At 42.8% G+C, this 12,838-nt stretch overlaps 1 protein-coding gene across 2 annotated transcripts in view; it reads right to left on the bottom strand.

Annotated features, from left to right (window-relative positions):
- Window positions 1-1,418: 1,418 nt before the first annotated feature.
- The window catches only part of CRY1 (cryptochrome circadian regulator 1), a 61,036-nt gene continuing 49,616 nt past the window's right edge, over window positions 1,419-12,838 (bottom strand). For both annotated transcript variants that reach the window (XM_084794362.1, XM_084794361.1), the window contains exons 11-13: window positions 3,022-3,093; window positions 2,841-2,948; window positions 1,419-2,012 (exon numbers count right to left, since the gene is read on the bottom strand). In XM_084794362.1, the coding sequence (XP_084650488.1) occupies window positions 2,845-2,948; window positions 3,022-3,093 (176 nt within the window). In that variant the 3' untranslated portion in view covers window positions 1,419-2,012; window positions 2,841-2,844. The remainder of the gene's footprint in view (window positions 2,013-2,840; window positions 2,949-3,021; window positions 3,094-12,838) is intronic.

The following is a 12,838-nucleotide window of genomic DNA, read 5'->3' as shown; positions in this document are numbered from 1 at the left end:
TCTCCCCTCTTGGTGCTGCCAGGGTTTTCACATAACCTGTACTATATTTTCTCTTAAACTCTAATAAAATTGTTCTTTAGCTAATTCAGGAAGCCAAATAAATAAAACTATTATTTTTTAAATTATGTTTTTATTTTTATTTATTTATTCTTGTGACAGCGTTTGGTTCTCTGTGTAGCTTTGGCTGTCCTGGAACTCTTATGTGTACTCTGCTGGCCTCGAACTCACAGAGATCCACCTGCCTCTGCTGGGATTAAAGGTGTATGCCACCATACCTGGTTTAAACAAATGAAATTTAATACTTCAGCCTCTGGTAGGACTTTGATGACTTAACTCTGCTTTATTACGGAGAATACTGCATTCAAGGATGGTGCTGAACTGGAACTCTGATCCATACCTCGCTTTCCCTTTTGTGATTCCGTCTGGTCACAGTGTAGACCACCTGGGGCAGCTTTCTCTGGAAGAAAACACATCACCCAACAATACCCAGTTGCCCACATGCAGCAGTGTTTCTATGCCAAGATGCTCATTTACTTATATTGAAAGTGAATCTGCTCCCACAGGTGGTGATGACTCTCAGGCCTATGACTTGAGGTTCTGCACAATACAGTCAGGTCCATAGGAGGATTTGGTGAAAAACAGCTGGAATGCTACTGTTTTTTAACAGTGGTGAGGAGGAAGGTGGGGCCTGGTCTTCTTGACTTTCTTATTGTTCGAATCTACTGAGCATTGTTCATTTGTCATAAGGCACCCACGGCCTTACACACTCTAGGCAAATGCTCTACTACTGATACCCTATTCCCGCTCCACTATGCTGAATGCTTATACTACCGAAGGTAGGAAAATGAGAAGCCAGTGCCTAACACTGCCTGCAGTGCCAAAGTGTCTGATGGAAGAGAGCAAGGAGAGCGGCAGTGGTAAGAAAGGCAGCGGGCCCACAAGGCCCTGAGAGCACGCAGCTCGCAGGCAACATTTACTGGGCTCAGCTGTATGTCCTGCAGTACTTATGAGCACTTTACATGAAACTGGACTACAATGCAGATACTATTCTTATTCCCATTTAAGAGGAAAAATGAAGACAGAAAGGAAAGGTCTTGTTCAGGATTCCAAAGCTAATAACTGGAAGAGACAGGCTTTGCATTTCAGAACCCACACTGTTAGCTGCTGCCTTACAAAGCCTGACTTACACCAGCAACACATCTCATTATGTGAAAACAAATCAACCACGTTTGAAATCTTTCTTCTAGATAACTGTGAAAAATACCACTTTGCTAGATTGATAGTATCTATTCTCTCATTCAAAATAGCGACATGTGGTTTCTATTATTTGCAGTCTATTCTCTGTAATTACACTTCACACAACAGTTCTCTTACCAAGGACAAACACCATCTAGAAATGAACACCAAGTACACAAGGCTCCATATTTGCATATACTTTAATAACAAGTCACTTGAGCTGTAAATTCAGCACAATCCACAGTGTGAATCCAGCAGCTGTACATGAGGCTTAACACAGACTGTTCACGCTGACAGAGGCATACACATTTTGATTACACATATTTTCTAGAGCATTATCAAAGGCTGCAAAATTAGGTCAAACGATGATGTCAAGAAAATGTGTCCTAAAATGTTAACAAAATCTTTTAAGAAAGTCTAAAAACTTCCCATTTTCCTGCAATGACTCTCAAAGCTTTTGAGTTTTGTATCAGAATATCTGTTAACTTTAACTTTTACCATACATGAAAAATTATCAAAAATATACCGATGAGTCTATACTAACTGTGACTGTATTTACATTAAGCAAATCTTTTACCAAGTTCGTTATATACAAATCACCACTTGTCCTAAGTGACATTCGTTAAAAAGTTTAAAACCACAGAAATGTTATCAGAATAGGTTCGAAATGTAACTCTTTTCCATGAATGAATGAATGACATTTTTAAATAATTGAAATGAAAAGTACTGACTTTCCCACCAATCTCAGCTGCGGCAGTACTCCTCCTGCATGCTTTCTGTGATTTAAAGAGGGAAAAGACAAGTAAAACTTCACTGCAAAGAGGTAAGCAATAAAAAACTGCTGAGCATTTACTGACTTTAAGTTCAAGAAATGGATAATTAGGTTGTCACAAAACTAAGTGGTACTATAAACAGTTAGGATAACCAAACATGAAAAACCTTTAAAAACTGGCAAAAAGCAGGATGTAAATATTTTTCTTATTAAGTCACAAAACAGTATCACAAATTGAATTGAACTTGATGTAGGCATTAGCTTTACTTCTTCCAAAAAAGGCCCAGCTTTGCTTAAAAATTAATGAATTATGTTTTATAAGCAGCACAACAGACGGTGAAAGAAAGCATCAGCAGAGCACACTGTGTTTGAGAATCCTAGCATTTGTGAGGATGATGCGGAAGGATTGCTGCAAGCGTGAGGCTGTGTGTGAGTTCACGGGTAGCCTGCACCTCACAGTGAGACCTGGTCTCAAACCCTTCCCTCCTTAACTATAAATATTTACAGTGAAGTTTTGGGGAAGGCTTGAGAGGAATCATGATAAGGTTATTAAAACAAGGAGGCTCCTAGTTTGGGACTTGTAATTCTATCTTATGAGATCCGTGTCTTCCTCAGAACCACAAGCTTTTTAAGTTGACAACACAGTGGGCTCAGGAGCATGGCTCCAAGTGCATGGCTTCTCTCCTGGCTACTCATCAGCTGCATTTGTAACAACTGCTCATGTGCTGGACGACAGATCAGTCCTCACTTGGAAATCAATTATATATCAGTCCTCACTTGGAAATCAATTATATACTCTGAAAGCGGGGAAGAAGAAAACCCAAGAATTTACCGTGTCAGTTACTGCTCTGTCGCTGGACTTTGGGACCGACACTCTGTGTGTCCTCCTCCTGACTAGGGCGCTTCCCACTGCCGAGGCCGGAGCCCACAGAGCTTCTCCCTGCACATTTACAGAGGCGCATGTGAGCTGGGCTAGGAGGAGAGCACAGCGCGCCCGTGTGCGTCACCCTTACCTTGCTTTAGCAGGTGAGTTTGCTGACTGTCTCCGTGAGTGTAATGTAAGATACCACTTCCTTGAGAGCAACCTGCATTGAAAACAAAAGAAAACAACTTAAGAATGTATCAGGACTGTAAAGCCAATTTTTAGTGTTTTTATTTAAGTTTACTTATATATCTTCCTCAATCATAACTCAGCCAAAATGAGTTCCAGGACAGCCAGGGCTACACACAGAGAGAAACCCATTAAAAAAACAAAAACAAACAAACAAACAAACCAAAATCACTATCTTAAATCCAGAAAACCTAAATTCACATTGACTGTTGACAGTTCAAGGCAAAGCCACTGGTTGTCTTTTATTCTTATTTTGAGTGCAGTGTTTTCTTTTTTTTTTTAAATTAATTTATTCATATTACATCTCAGTTGTTAGCCCATCCCTTGTATCCTCCCATTCCTCCCTTCCTCCCACTTCCCCCCTACTCCCCTCCCCTATGTCTGTGTCTGAGGGGGACCTCCTCCCCTGTATATGCTCATAGGGTATCAAGTCTCTCCTTGGTGACCTATTGTCCTTCCTCTGAGTGCCACCAGGCATCTCCATCCAAGGGACATGATCAAATATGGGGCACCAGAGTTTGTGTGAAAGTCAGATCTCCTTCTCCACTCAACAGTGGAGAATGTCCTGTCCATCGGCTACTCTGGGTAGGGGTTCGAGGTTTACTGCCTGTATTTTCCTTGGCTGTTACCATAGTTTGCGGAGGACCCCAGGGCCAAGACTCGCCCGTAGTTTTCCAGGACCCGCTGGATCCTTCTATTTCCTCATTCTCCCAGGCTTCTCACAACTAAAGTCTCAATAGGATGTCCTCCCCTCTTACCCACTTTCCTGGTAGGTACAGTTTTTCAAGGGGACGTACAACTTGGACTAGTGTCTCGATATAAGTGAGTATATACCATTTAACTCTTTTTGCTTCTGTGTGAACTCACTCATTATGACAATTTCTAGTTCAATCCATTTGTCCACAAATTTTGGAAATTCCTTGTTTTTAATAGCTGAGTAGTATTCCATAGTGTAGATGTACCACAGTTTCTTTATCCATTCTTCTACTGAGGGACACGTAGGTTGTTTCCAAGTTCTGGCTATTATGAATAAGGCAGCTATGAACATGGTTGAGCATATGTCCCTGTTGTGTGGTAGTGCATCTTCTGGGTATATTCCAAGGAGTGGAATAGCTGGGTCTTGAGGAAGCCCTATTCCCATTTTTCTGAGAAAGCGCCAGATAGCTTTCCAAAGTGGTTGTACTAGTTTGAGTGCAGTGTTTTCATGTAAGTATTTTTGTGTGTATGTACATGTCATGTATGTGCTCATGTATGAAGACCAGAGGCTGATGTAGGGTGTCTTTCTCTATCCTTTCCAACTTAGTTTTTCAGACAGGGTCTCTCGACTGCATGGCCAGTGAGCTCCAGGCCCTGTTTCTTGCCAGTGCCAGGGTTACAGATGTGCACTGCCACACCTAGGTTTACACGTCTGAGTCCTTGCACCACAGGCACTTTGCCAAGTGAGCCATCTCCTATTATTTTTTTAAGGTTTATTTTATCTTTGGTTATGTAGGTATGCGCATGTGAGTGCAGAGGCGTCAGAAGTCCCTGGAGCTGGGGTTACAGGCACTTGTGGGCACCTGAGGTGAGGCTGGGAAGTGACCGCAGGCACAGCACGTCCTCCTAACGGCTGAGCCGGCCCTTCAGCCTTTCTTTTCTAGCGTACCTTTGCTTACCAGATACAACTGGAAATGTGAACACAAGGGAAAACAGCAGTGAGAAAGATCCGCTTCCTCCTTCCTGCCCTTCAGTCCCCATTCCTGTCAGAGCCCCTTAAGAACACACTTCAGTGGATAAGGAGAAAGGGTGGGCTAGCTGAGAGTGAAACAACTCAGAACGCAAGGACAAGACACTGACGTGCAACAGTTACGCAATTCTATCAACCCTTTCAACAAGAAAAATATGTTATAAGGAAACTGACTTCCTACCACAGAAAAGCTTTCCAGAAACACTTTTTTAGTCAGTGTGCCCAGATTATGAAAAGCATATGCAAGCCAGGTGTGGTATATATTTGTAATCCCAGAAATGGGAGACCAAAACATGAGGTATAAGTTCAAGGGCATCCCTGACAAACACACAGTGAAACTATCTCAAAACAAACAAACAAATGAACTAACTTAAAACAAACCATAGAGAAGGAGAGACAAAGAGCAGATAACCGCATGGTCCATGGGATAGGTCACTCCAAGACTATACTTATTTTTGCTGGGTATAGTGCTGTATACTTGCAATCCCAACACTGAAGGTCAAGGCAAAAAGATTGCCACAAGTTTGAGGCCAGCCTAGTCTACGTAGCAGGGTCCAAGTCAGCTATAACTATATAGCAAAACGCTATTTAGTAAATGAATAAATAAATGCGTGTTTTTTCCTTTTACTGACAATAGATTCTTGCTGAATGGTGGATGCACATGCTTTTAATCCCAGCACTTGGGAGGCAGAGGCAAGAGGTTCTCTTTGAGGTCAATTCCAGCCTAATCTACAAAGCAAGTTCCAGGACAGCCAGGGCTACAGAGAAACTCTGTCTTGAAAATTAAAAGAAACAAACAAAACCCCAACTTTTCTCATACAATATATTCTGATTACTTTCTCCATCTCTCTACACTTCCAGTTCCTCCCCATCTGCCCTCCCCTCCAGATCCACCCCCTTTCTGTCTCTCATTAGAAAAGAATGGGTTCCAGGAGATAACAACCAAAGACGACAAAGTAAAATATAGTAAGACAAGGCTGAAAAAGGAAACGGAACAGAAGGAAAAGATCTCCCAGAGCAGGCCTAAGAACCAGACTCACTCATCCACACTCAGGAGTCCCATAAAAGTTCTAAGCTGAAAGATGTAACATATATGCAGAGGACCTGGCGCAGACCCAGGTAGGCATGCACATGCTGCTTCAAGATTACTTATTTCTTTTTTTAATTTCTTTTTTAAAATGTATTCACTTACACCTCAACTGTAGCTCCTCCCTTGTCTCCTCCCTGCCCCACCCTCTCTCCTTCTTCTCCCCCTATGCCCCACCCCTAGTCCTCAGAGAGGGGGAAGCCCTTCTCCCCTACCAACTGACCCCAGCTATCAGGTCCCATCAGGACTGCTTGTATCCTCTTAGTCTGTGGCCTGGTAAGGTACCCTGGCAGAGTTAAGTGATCAACGTCCAGGCAACAGAGTCCATGGCAGGGACAGGCCCTGCTCCTCTTATTAGGGGACCCCTATGGGAGGCTGAGCTGCCTATTGGCTGCATCTGAGCAGAGGGCCTAAGTCTTCTCCATGCATGGCTTTGTTTGGTGCATCAGTCTCTGCTGGGCCCCCTGGACCCAGATTTGTTGCCTCTGTGGGTCTTGTGGAGCTCCTGTCCCTTCTGGGTCCTTCTATTATCTCATTCTTCGATAAGACTCCTTGCACTCTGCCCAAAGTTTGGCTGTGAGACTTGGCTTCTGCTTCAATCCCCTGCTGGATGGAGTCTTTCAGAGGACGTCTATGGTAGGCTCCAGTCCTGTACCCTCTCTTCATCTGCTTCCAGTATTTATTCTGTTTGCCTTTCTGAATGAGAATTAAGCATCCTCCTTAGGGTCCTCATTAGGTCTGTCCATTGAAGTATGGTTATCCTGTATTATATGGCTACTACCAGCTTATAAGTGAGTATATACCATGTGTGTCCTTCTACTTTGGGTTACTTCACTCAGGATGATCTTTTTCAACTCCATCTATTTGTCTGCAAATTTTATGATGTCCTTGTTTTTGATAGCTGAAAGTATTCCATTATGTAGATGAACCACAGTTTCTTTATCCATTTTTCAGTTGGGAAACATCTAGGTTGTTTCCAGTTTCTGGCTATTACAAATAACACTGCTGCGAACATAGCTGAACAAATGTCTTTGTATGATAGAGCATCTTTTAGGTATATTCCCAGGAGTGGTGTAGTTGGGTCTTGAGGTGTAGCTGTTCTCAATTTTCAGAGAAAGTACCAGATTGATTTCCAAAGTGGTTGTACAATTTTACACTCCCATCAGCAATGGAGGAGTGTTCCCCTTTCTCCATATCCTAGACAGCATGTGCTGTCACTTGAGTTTTTTATCCTAGCCATTCTGATGGGTGTAAGATGGGATCTCAGAGTCATTTTGATTTGCATTTCCCTGATGGCTAAGGATGTTGAGCATTTCTTTTAAGTGTTTCTCAGCCATTCAATATTCCTCTGCTGGGCATTCTCTGTAGAGATCAGTACCCCCATTTTTTTTTTATTTTACAAATTCATTTTTATTATATTTATTTTAAAATGTATTCACTTTATATTCTGATTCTAGCCTATTCCTGTCTCACCGCATTGCTAGCATCTCTTCCTCTTTCCCTCTCACCTACACTAGTCCACAGAAAGAAGGAGACTTCCTATCAAGTCATCTGACCCGAGAGTAGCACTTCTCAAGTGGACTGTCTGCATCCTTTTCCTCTCTCTCCTGGCAAGTCTTCCCCACCATTGGAAGAGATCAAGAAGTGGGCAACAGAGTCAATGTCAGAGGCAGCCTCTACTCCCAATAATATGGGATTCACATGGAGACTATGCTGCCTATCTATTACATCTGAGGAGGTGTCTATATCTTCTCTGCGCATGTTCCTTGGTTGGTACCCCCATTTTTTAATTGGGTTATTTGGTTTGTGGTGTTTAACTTCTTGAGTCCTTTATATATTTCTGATATTAGCCCTTTGTCAGATGTACGGTTGGTGAAGACCTCTTCCTAGTCTGTAGGCTGTCATTTTGTTCTGTTGACAGTGTCCTTTGCCTTACCAAAGCTTTTCAGTTTCATGAGGTCCCATTTATTAATTGTTGATCTTATAGCCTGAGCTATTGGTGTTCTGTTCCAGGAAGGTGTCTCCTGTACCAGTGAATTCAAGGCTCTTCCCCACTTTTTATTCTAACAGACTTAAGTGTCTCTGGTTTTATGTTGAGGTCTTTGATCCACGTGGACTTGAGTTTGTGCTGAGGCTGATAAACACCTTCAGCAAAGTGGCTGAATACAAAATAAACTAAAAAAAAAGTCAGTAGCCCTCCTTTATACAAAGGACAAAAGGGCTGAGAAAGAAATTAGGGAAACAACATCCTACACACACACACACACACACACACACACACACACACAAAACAAAACAAAACAACAACAAAACAACCAAAGTATCTTGGTGTAACTCTAACCAAGAAAGTGAAAGACTTGTACAAAGAAGAAGAAGAAGAAGAAGAAGAAGAAGAAGAAGAAGAAGAAGAAGAAGAAGAAGAAGAAGAAAACCCTTCAAGTCTTTGAAGAAAGAAATTGGAGAAGATATCAGAAGGAAAGATCTCCCATGCTCATGGATCAGTAGGATTAATATAGTAAAAATATCCATCTTGCCAAAAGCATCTACAGATTCAATGCAATTTCCATCAAAATACCAACACTTTTTTTTTTTACAGAACTTGAAAGAATAATTCTCAACTTCATTTGGAAGAACACCCTGACAATAGCTGAGACAATCTTGTACAATAAAGATCTTCTGGAGGTCTCTCCATTCCTGATCTCAAGCTGTACTTGTAATAGTAATAAAAACTGCAAGGTACTGGCACAGAGACAGACAGGTGGATCAATAGAATTGAATCAAAGACCCAGAAATAAATCCACACACCTACAGACACTTGATTTTTGACAAAAAAGCCAAAATCATACAATGGAAAAATGATAGCATCTTCAACAAATGGTGCTGATCTAACTGGATGTCTACATATAGAAAAATGCAAAAAGACTACTTATTTCTAATGAATGCTCATCAAGTTTTTTGTTTGTTTGTTTTGATAACAAATTCCCTTTTTCAGGTACGGAGAATCTGGAAACTGGTTATCTTGGATAAGAACCTCCACTCCTGGGAAGATATATCTTTATACTAGAGTAAAGAAGCAAGCCAGGCATTGGTGGTGCACACCTTTAATCCCAGCACTCAGGAGGCAGGGGCAGGCAAATCTCTGAGTGACAGGCCAGCCTGGTCTATAGAGCAAGTTCTAGGACAGCCAGAGCTACACAGGGAAACTCTGTCTCAAAAAACCAAAACAACCAAAAGAGAGATGGAGAGGGAGGAGAGATGGGAAAAGCAGCACTCTCACTGACACTTTAATTTGCATGTAAAATTTTTTTGATCCTGTCACTCGCAGAGTGGCCATTTTCAAATTATACCTAAAGCATCCCCATGTGGACTTGTAATGGGAATAAGGATGACCGCACTTAGGACTTGTTGCACGCGATACTGCACAACACTATCTACACCTTCCTGAAGCTATGTTAATGTTTTTAACGCCACTGAGATGTACACTTTAAGATAGATACATGGTATCTATGTATCATGTTCTATGTATCATATTGCAACAAAAGGTCAGAAAATACATTTCTTTTTGAGACAGTGTCTCATCATGTAGTTCAGACTGGCTCTGACCTCGAGAGCCATCCCGAGTACTCATGTGCATCAGTGGCCCTGCTAGCAATACGTCATCACTACTGTACTTACTTATACCTTTCCATGTAGCTTTATCTGTGGTTTACACAGCTGCTGACGACACTAGGGATATAAGTATTATTAAGACACAGGCTCTACACCACAGGGCTCAGAGTAGCATGTAGAATATAAAAACTATAATTACAGGCTGTTATTAGGATAGGGTGGTGATTCTGAGGGGGAAAGATCAACTTTCAGTAAGTGTCACAGGAAGGTCCCTGGACAAGTGACAAAATAACCTTGGTTTCAATTCCTCAAGTTAATCAGTTCTATTTCTAAGTGAAGGACCTCAAAAACAAAGTGCAGAGTAAAAAAAACTGGACACACACACACACACACACACACACACACACACACACACACACACAGTTCCTTCTCACACAGAGACAGAGACACACAGACAACAGATATACACACACATACACATCACACAGAGAAAGAGCGTGATACAGACAGAGCCACACAGAGACAGACAGACAGACAGACAGACAGACAGACAGACAGACACACACACACACACACACACACACTCCCTAATGCATGTCTTTGGGATCTTTACTACAGTTATACTAAAAAAATGCTGACAGCAGGTAAGATATAGACAAATGAAAATAAGTGTTTTATTATACTTTGTATGTGTGAGGGGGGATGAAGAAGGGGAAAAGGAAGGGGGAGGGAAGGAGGGAAGAAGAGGAGGGGACCTGTGAGAGTTCTGTCCTTCTGTCATGTGGGTCCTAAGGATTAAACTTGGGCCAGGCTAGGCAGCCAACTTAACCACCAAAGTTAACTTTTTAAGAAAGTATTTCCTACCAACTGTGGTGATGTACGCCTGGAATCTCAGCCCTCAGAAGGCTGAAACAGGCTGCTCGCCAGCTTGAGGCCAACCTTGGCTATATAATAAGACACAATCTTGAGAACATTAACCAGCTTCCTTCTGGGACCAAGGCATGGCTCATGTGGTAACTACAGAGCATGCGCAAGACTGTGGGTTTGATATCAGCATTGAAAAAAAATCTTGTTACACAAAGTTTTGTATGGGCAAAAGCATTGCCCATTGCTTGTTTTCCCTTTATGTTATACAATCAACAGCACAGATGGGTTTTTCATAAAGCTTTGAGTTAAAAACGCAAACATATTGGGCTAAAACTGCATAAAACATACTGGAAGTTGTCTGGCTATACCAGGCAGCCTCACACAGGAACCACAATGACCTTGTCTGCATGAACAAGACCTGCACAAAATAGGGCAGACAGAAGCCCAGCACCGATGTGGGGGCAGCTGTGAACTTCCACGCCTGGCGTGAGGAGCTGTTGGCGACTCATGGCTGCGGGAGAGGGGTCAGCTTCCCTGAGGAATGTGGGTCCTGGAGACCACGCAGGCTCCTGCAGACGGCTGTGCATGGGCAGCACCGCGTGGACTCAGGGCACAGGAATTTTGAAGAGCGTGGGTGAGGGTGAGGGACTGGAGGAAAGGGGAGGAGGAGGATTTGATCAAAACATGGTATACATGTATGAACTTCTCAAAAAGATTCTGAGAGGAGATGCACTGAAATTTTAATAGGGACGGTGTTAGCTGGAACTACATGAGGCATTCCTTCTCTTTTTTTATAAATTTCTCAGTTTTCTAGACTGCACTGAAAACTATAATTTTATTGTGTTCTCCTAGAATGATTCACTAATGCCTACTGTTCATTATAGGTCTATGTACAGTATGGGAAAGGAACTTTTAAAGGCCTTCCAAGACACAGCATCTAAATGGCTATGGTGGTTAGGACTGTCAATGCGACAGAATCTAGAATCACCTAAGAGGTACTATAGGTCTCTGCTCATGCCTGTGGGCTCCTAACTGCATAAAAGGATACAGTGAGATGAGCAGCAACAGCCACCATCCGCTTCTCTGCCGTGGATGTCACGTGACCAGCTGCCTTAAGTTTCTGCCACCACCACTTCTTTGCCATGGCAGATTCTATCCTTGATTATGAGTTAAATAATCCTGCTCCCTTACACTGCTTCTGTGAAGATGTTTTATCATAGGAAAGTGAGTGTTTGGCTTCAGACATCCTTTGGTCTCTACCTGCTGCAGTGTGTGCCTAGGACACCCTGCCCCCTCCCCCAAAGTCTCCAGGCCAGGGACAGAGACCCCGCCCCTCACTACATAATGCAGATATTTGGTTCCCACTCTCTTTGCCTCCTTCTCTCTGCTTCTCTTCCCTCTCCCCCTCCGTCTCTTTGTACCACTCTTTTCTTCTCTCTCTTTTCTCTTATCTCCTCAATAATGACACCCCAATGCCAGCAGCAAACAGTCACAGATGAATACGCTGCCCCTTATTCATTTATTATCAACAATGGCTAAGAATGTGGTGTAAGCTTACAGTTTTTGTTTCTACGTTAATAAAATTCATTTGAGGCGTGTGTGTGTGCATGTGCCTGTGTGGCAGTCAGAGGACAACTTTCAGGAAGCTTCGCCTTTAACCAACGAATGGGTCCCAGGGAGTGAACTCAGTTCATTAGGTATCCAGGAAAGGAGAGCTACTGCTTTTTAAACAAATCCATGGTGGTTATAATTTTTTTGAGATCTCATTTGCAAAACAAAGCACCACACCTGCCATCTATTTATCATGTCCATAATCACAGCCCTACAGGCTGAGGGAAAATGAATTTGAGGCCATAGCCTAAGACAAAGTACCAGACTCTGTCTCAAATGAAAAAACAGGAGGTGGGGCAGGGGTGTAGCTAAACTGGAGCTCTTGCCTAGCACACAGGCAGCCCTGGGTGTAATCCTCAGCATCTCCAAAGAACTAGGTACACGGCTGGGCCTGTGATCCTGGCCTCAGCAGGGAGAGGCACAAGACTATGTAAAGTAGCCCTCTACATTCAGACTGGGAGCACTCTGTATGCCTTTTAAATGCCTCAGAGAACCAGCCCCCCAAAAGTAGTGTAGGCGAACATTTACACGACTATAGTGACTTCATGATGAATTCTTCTGTGACATGAAATAGATTGTATTTTACAAATGTATGAAGCAAAAGTGGCTCGATTTAACTTGCTCTCATGATCAGCTTTTAGGATAACTCCAGATGAAGGGCTGAGCTCTGAGGGGACTAAGGAGCAGTATGCACTGTCACTGTGCACCAGCCAGGCACCTGGTGCCAACAATCCCATCCCTTAGCTTCCAGCCTGTCATCAGAGCACTCCACAGAGCCTCTGCCTCTTGCACTAGGGTGTGGGCTGATGAGGCAGGCTG

Source organism: Acomys minous (genome assembly GCF_964271855.1).
Source record: "Acomys minous genome assembly, chromosome: 9".
Lineage (NCBI taxonomy): Eukaryota > Metazoa > Chordata > Mammalia > Rodentia > Muridae > Acomys > Acomys minous.
Note: the sequence above shows the minus strand (reverse complement) of the source record. Positions and strands in the feature narration are given on the sequence as shown.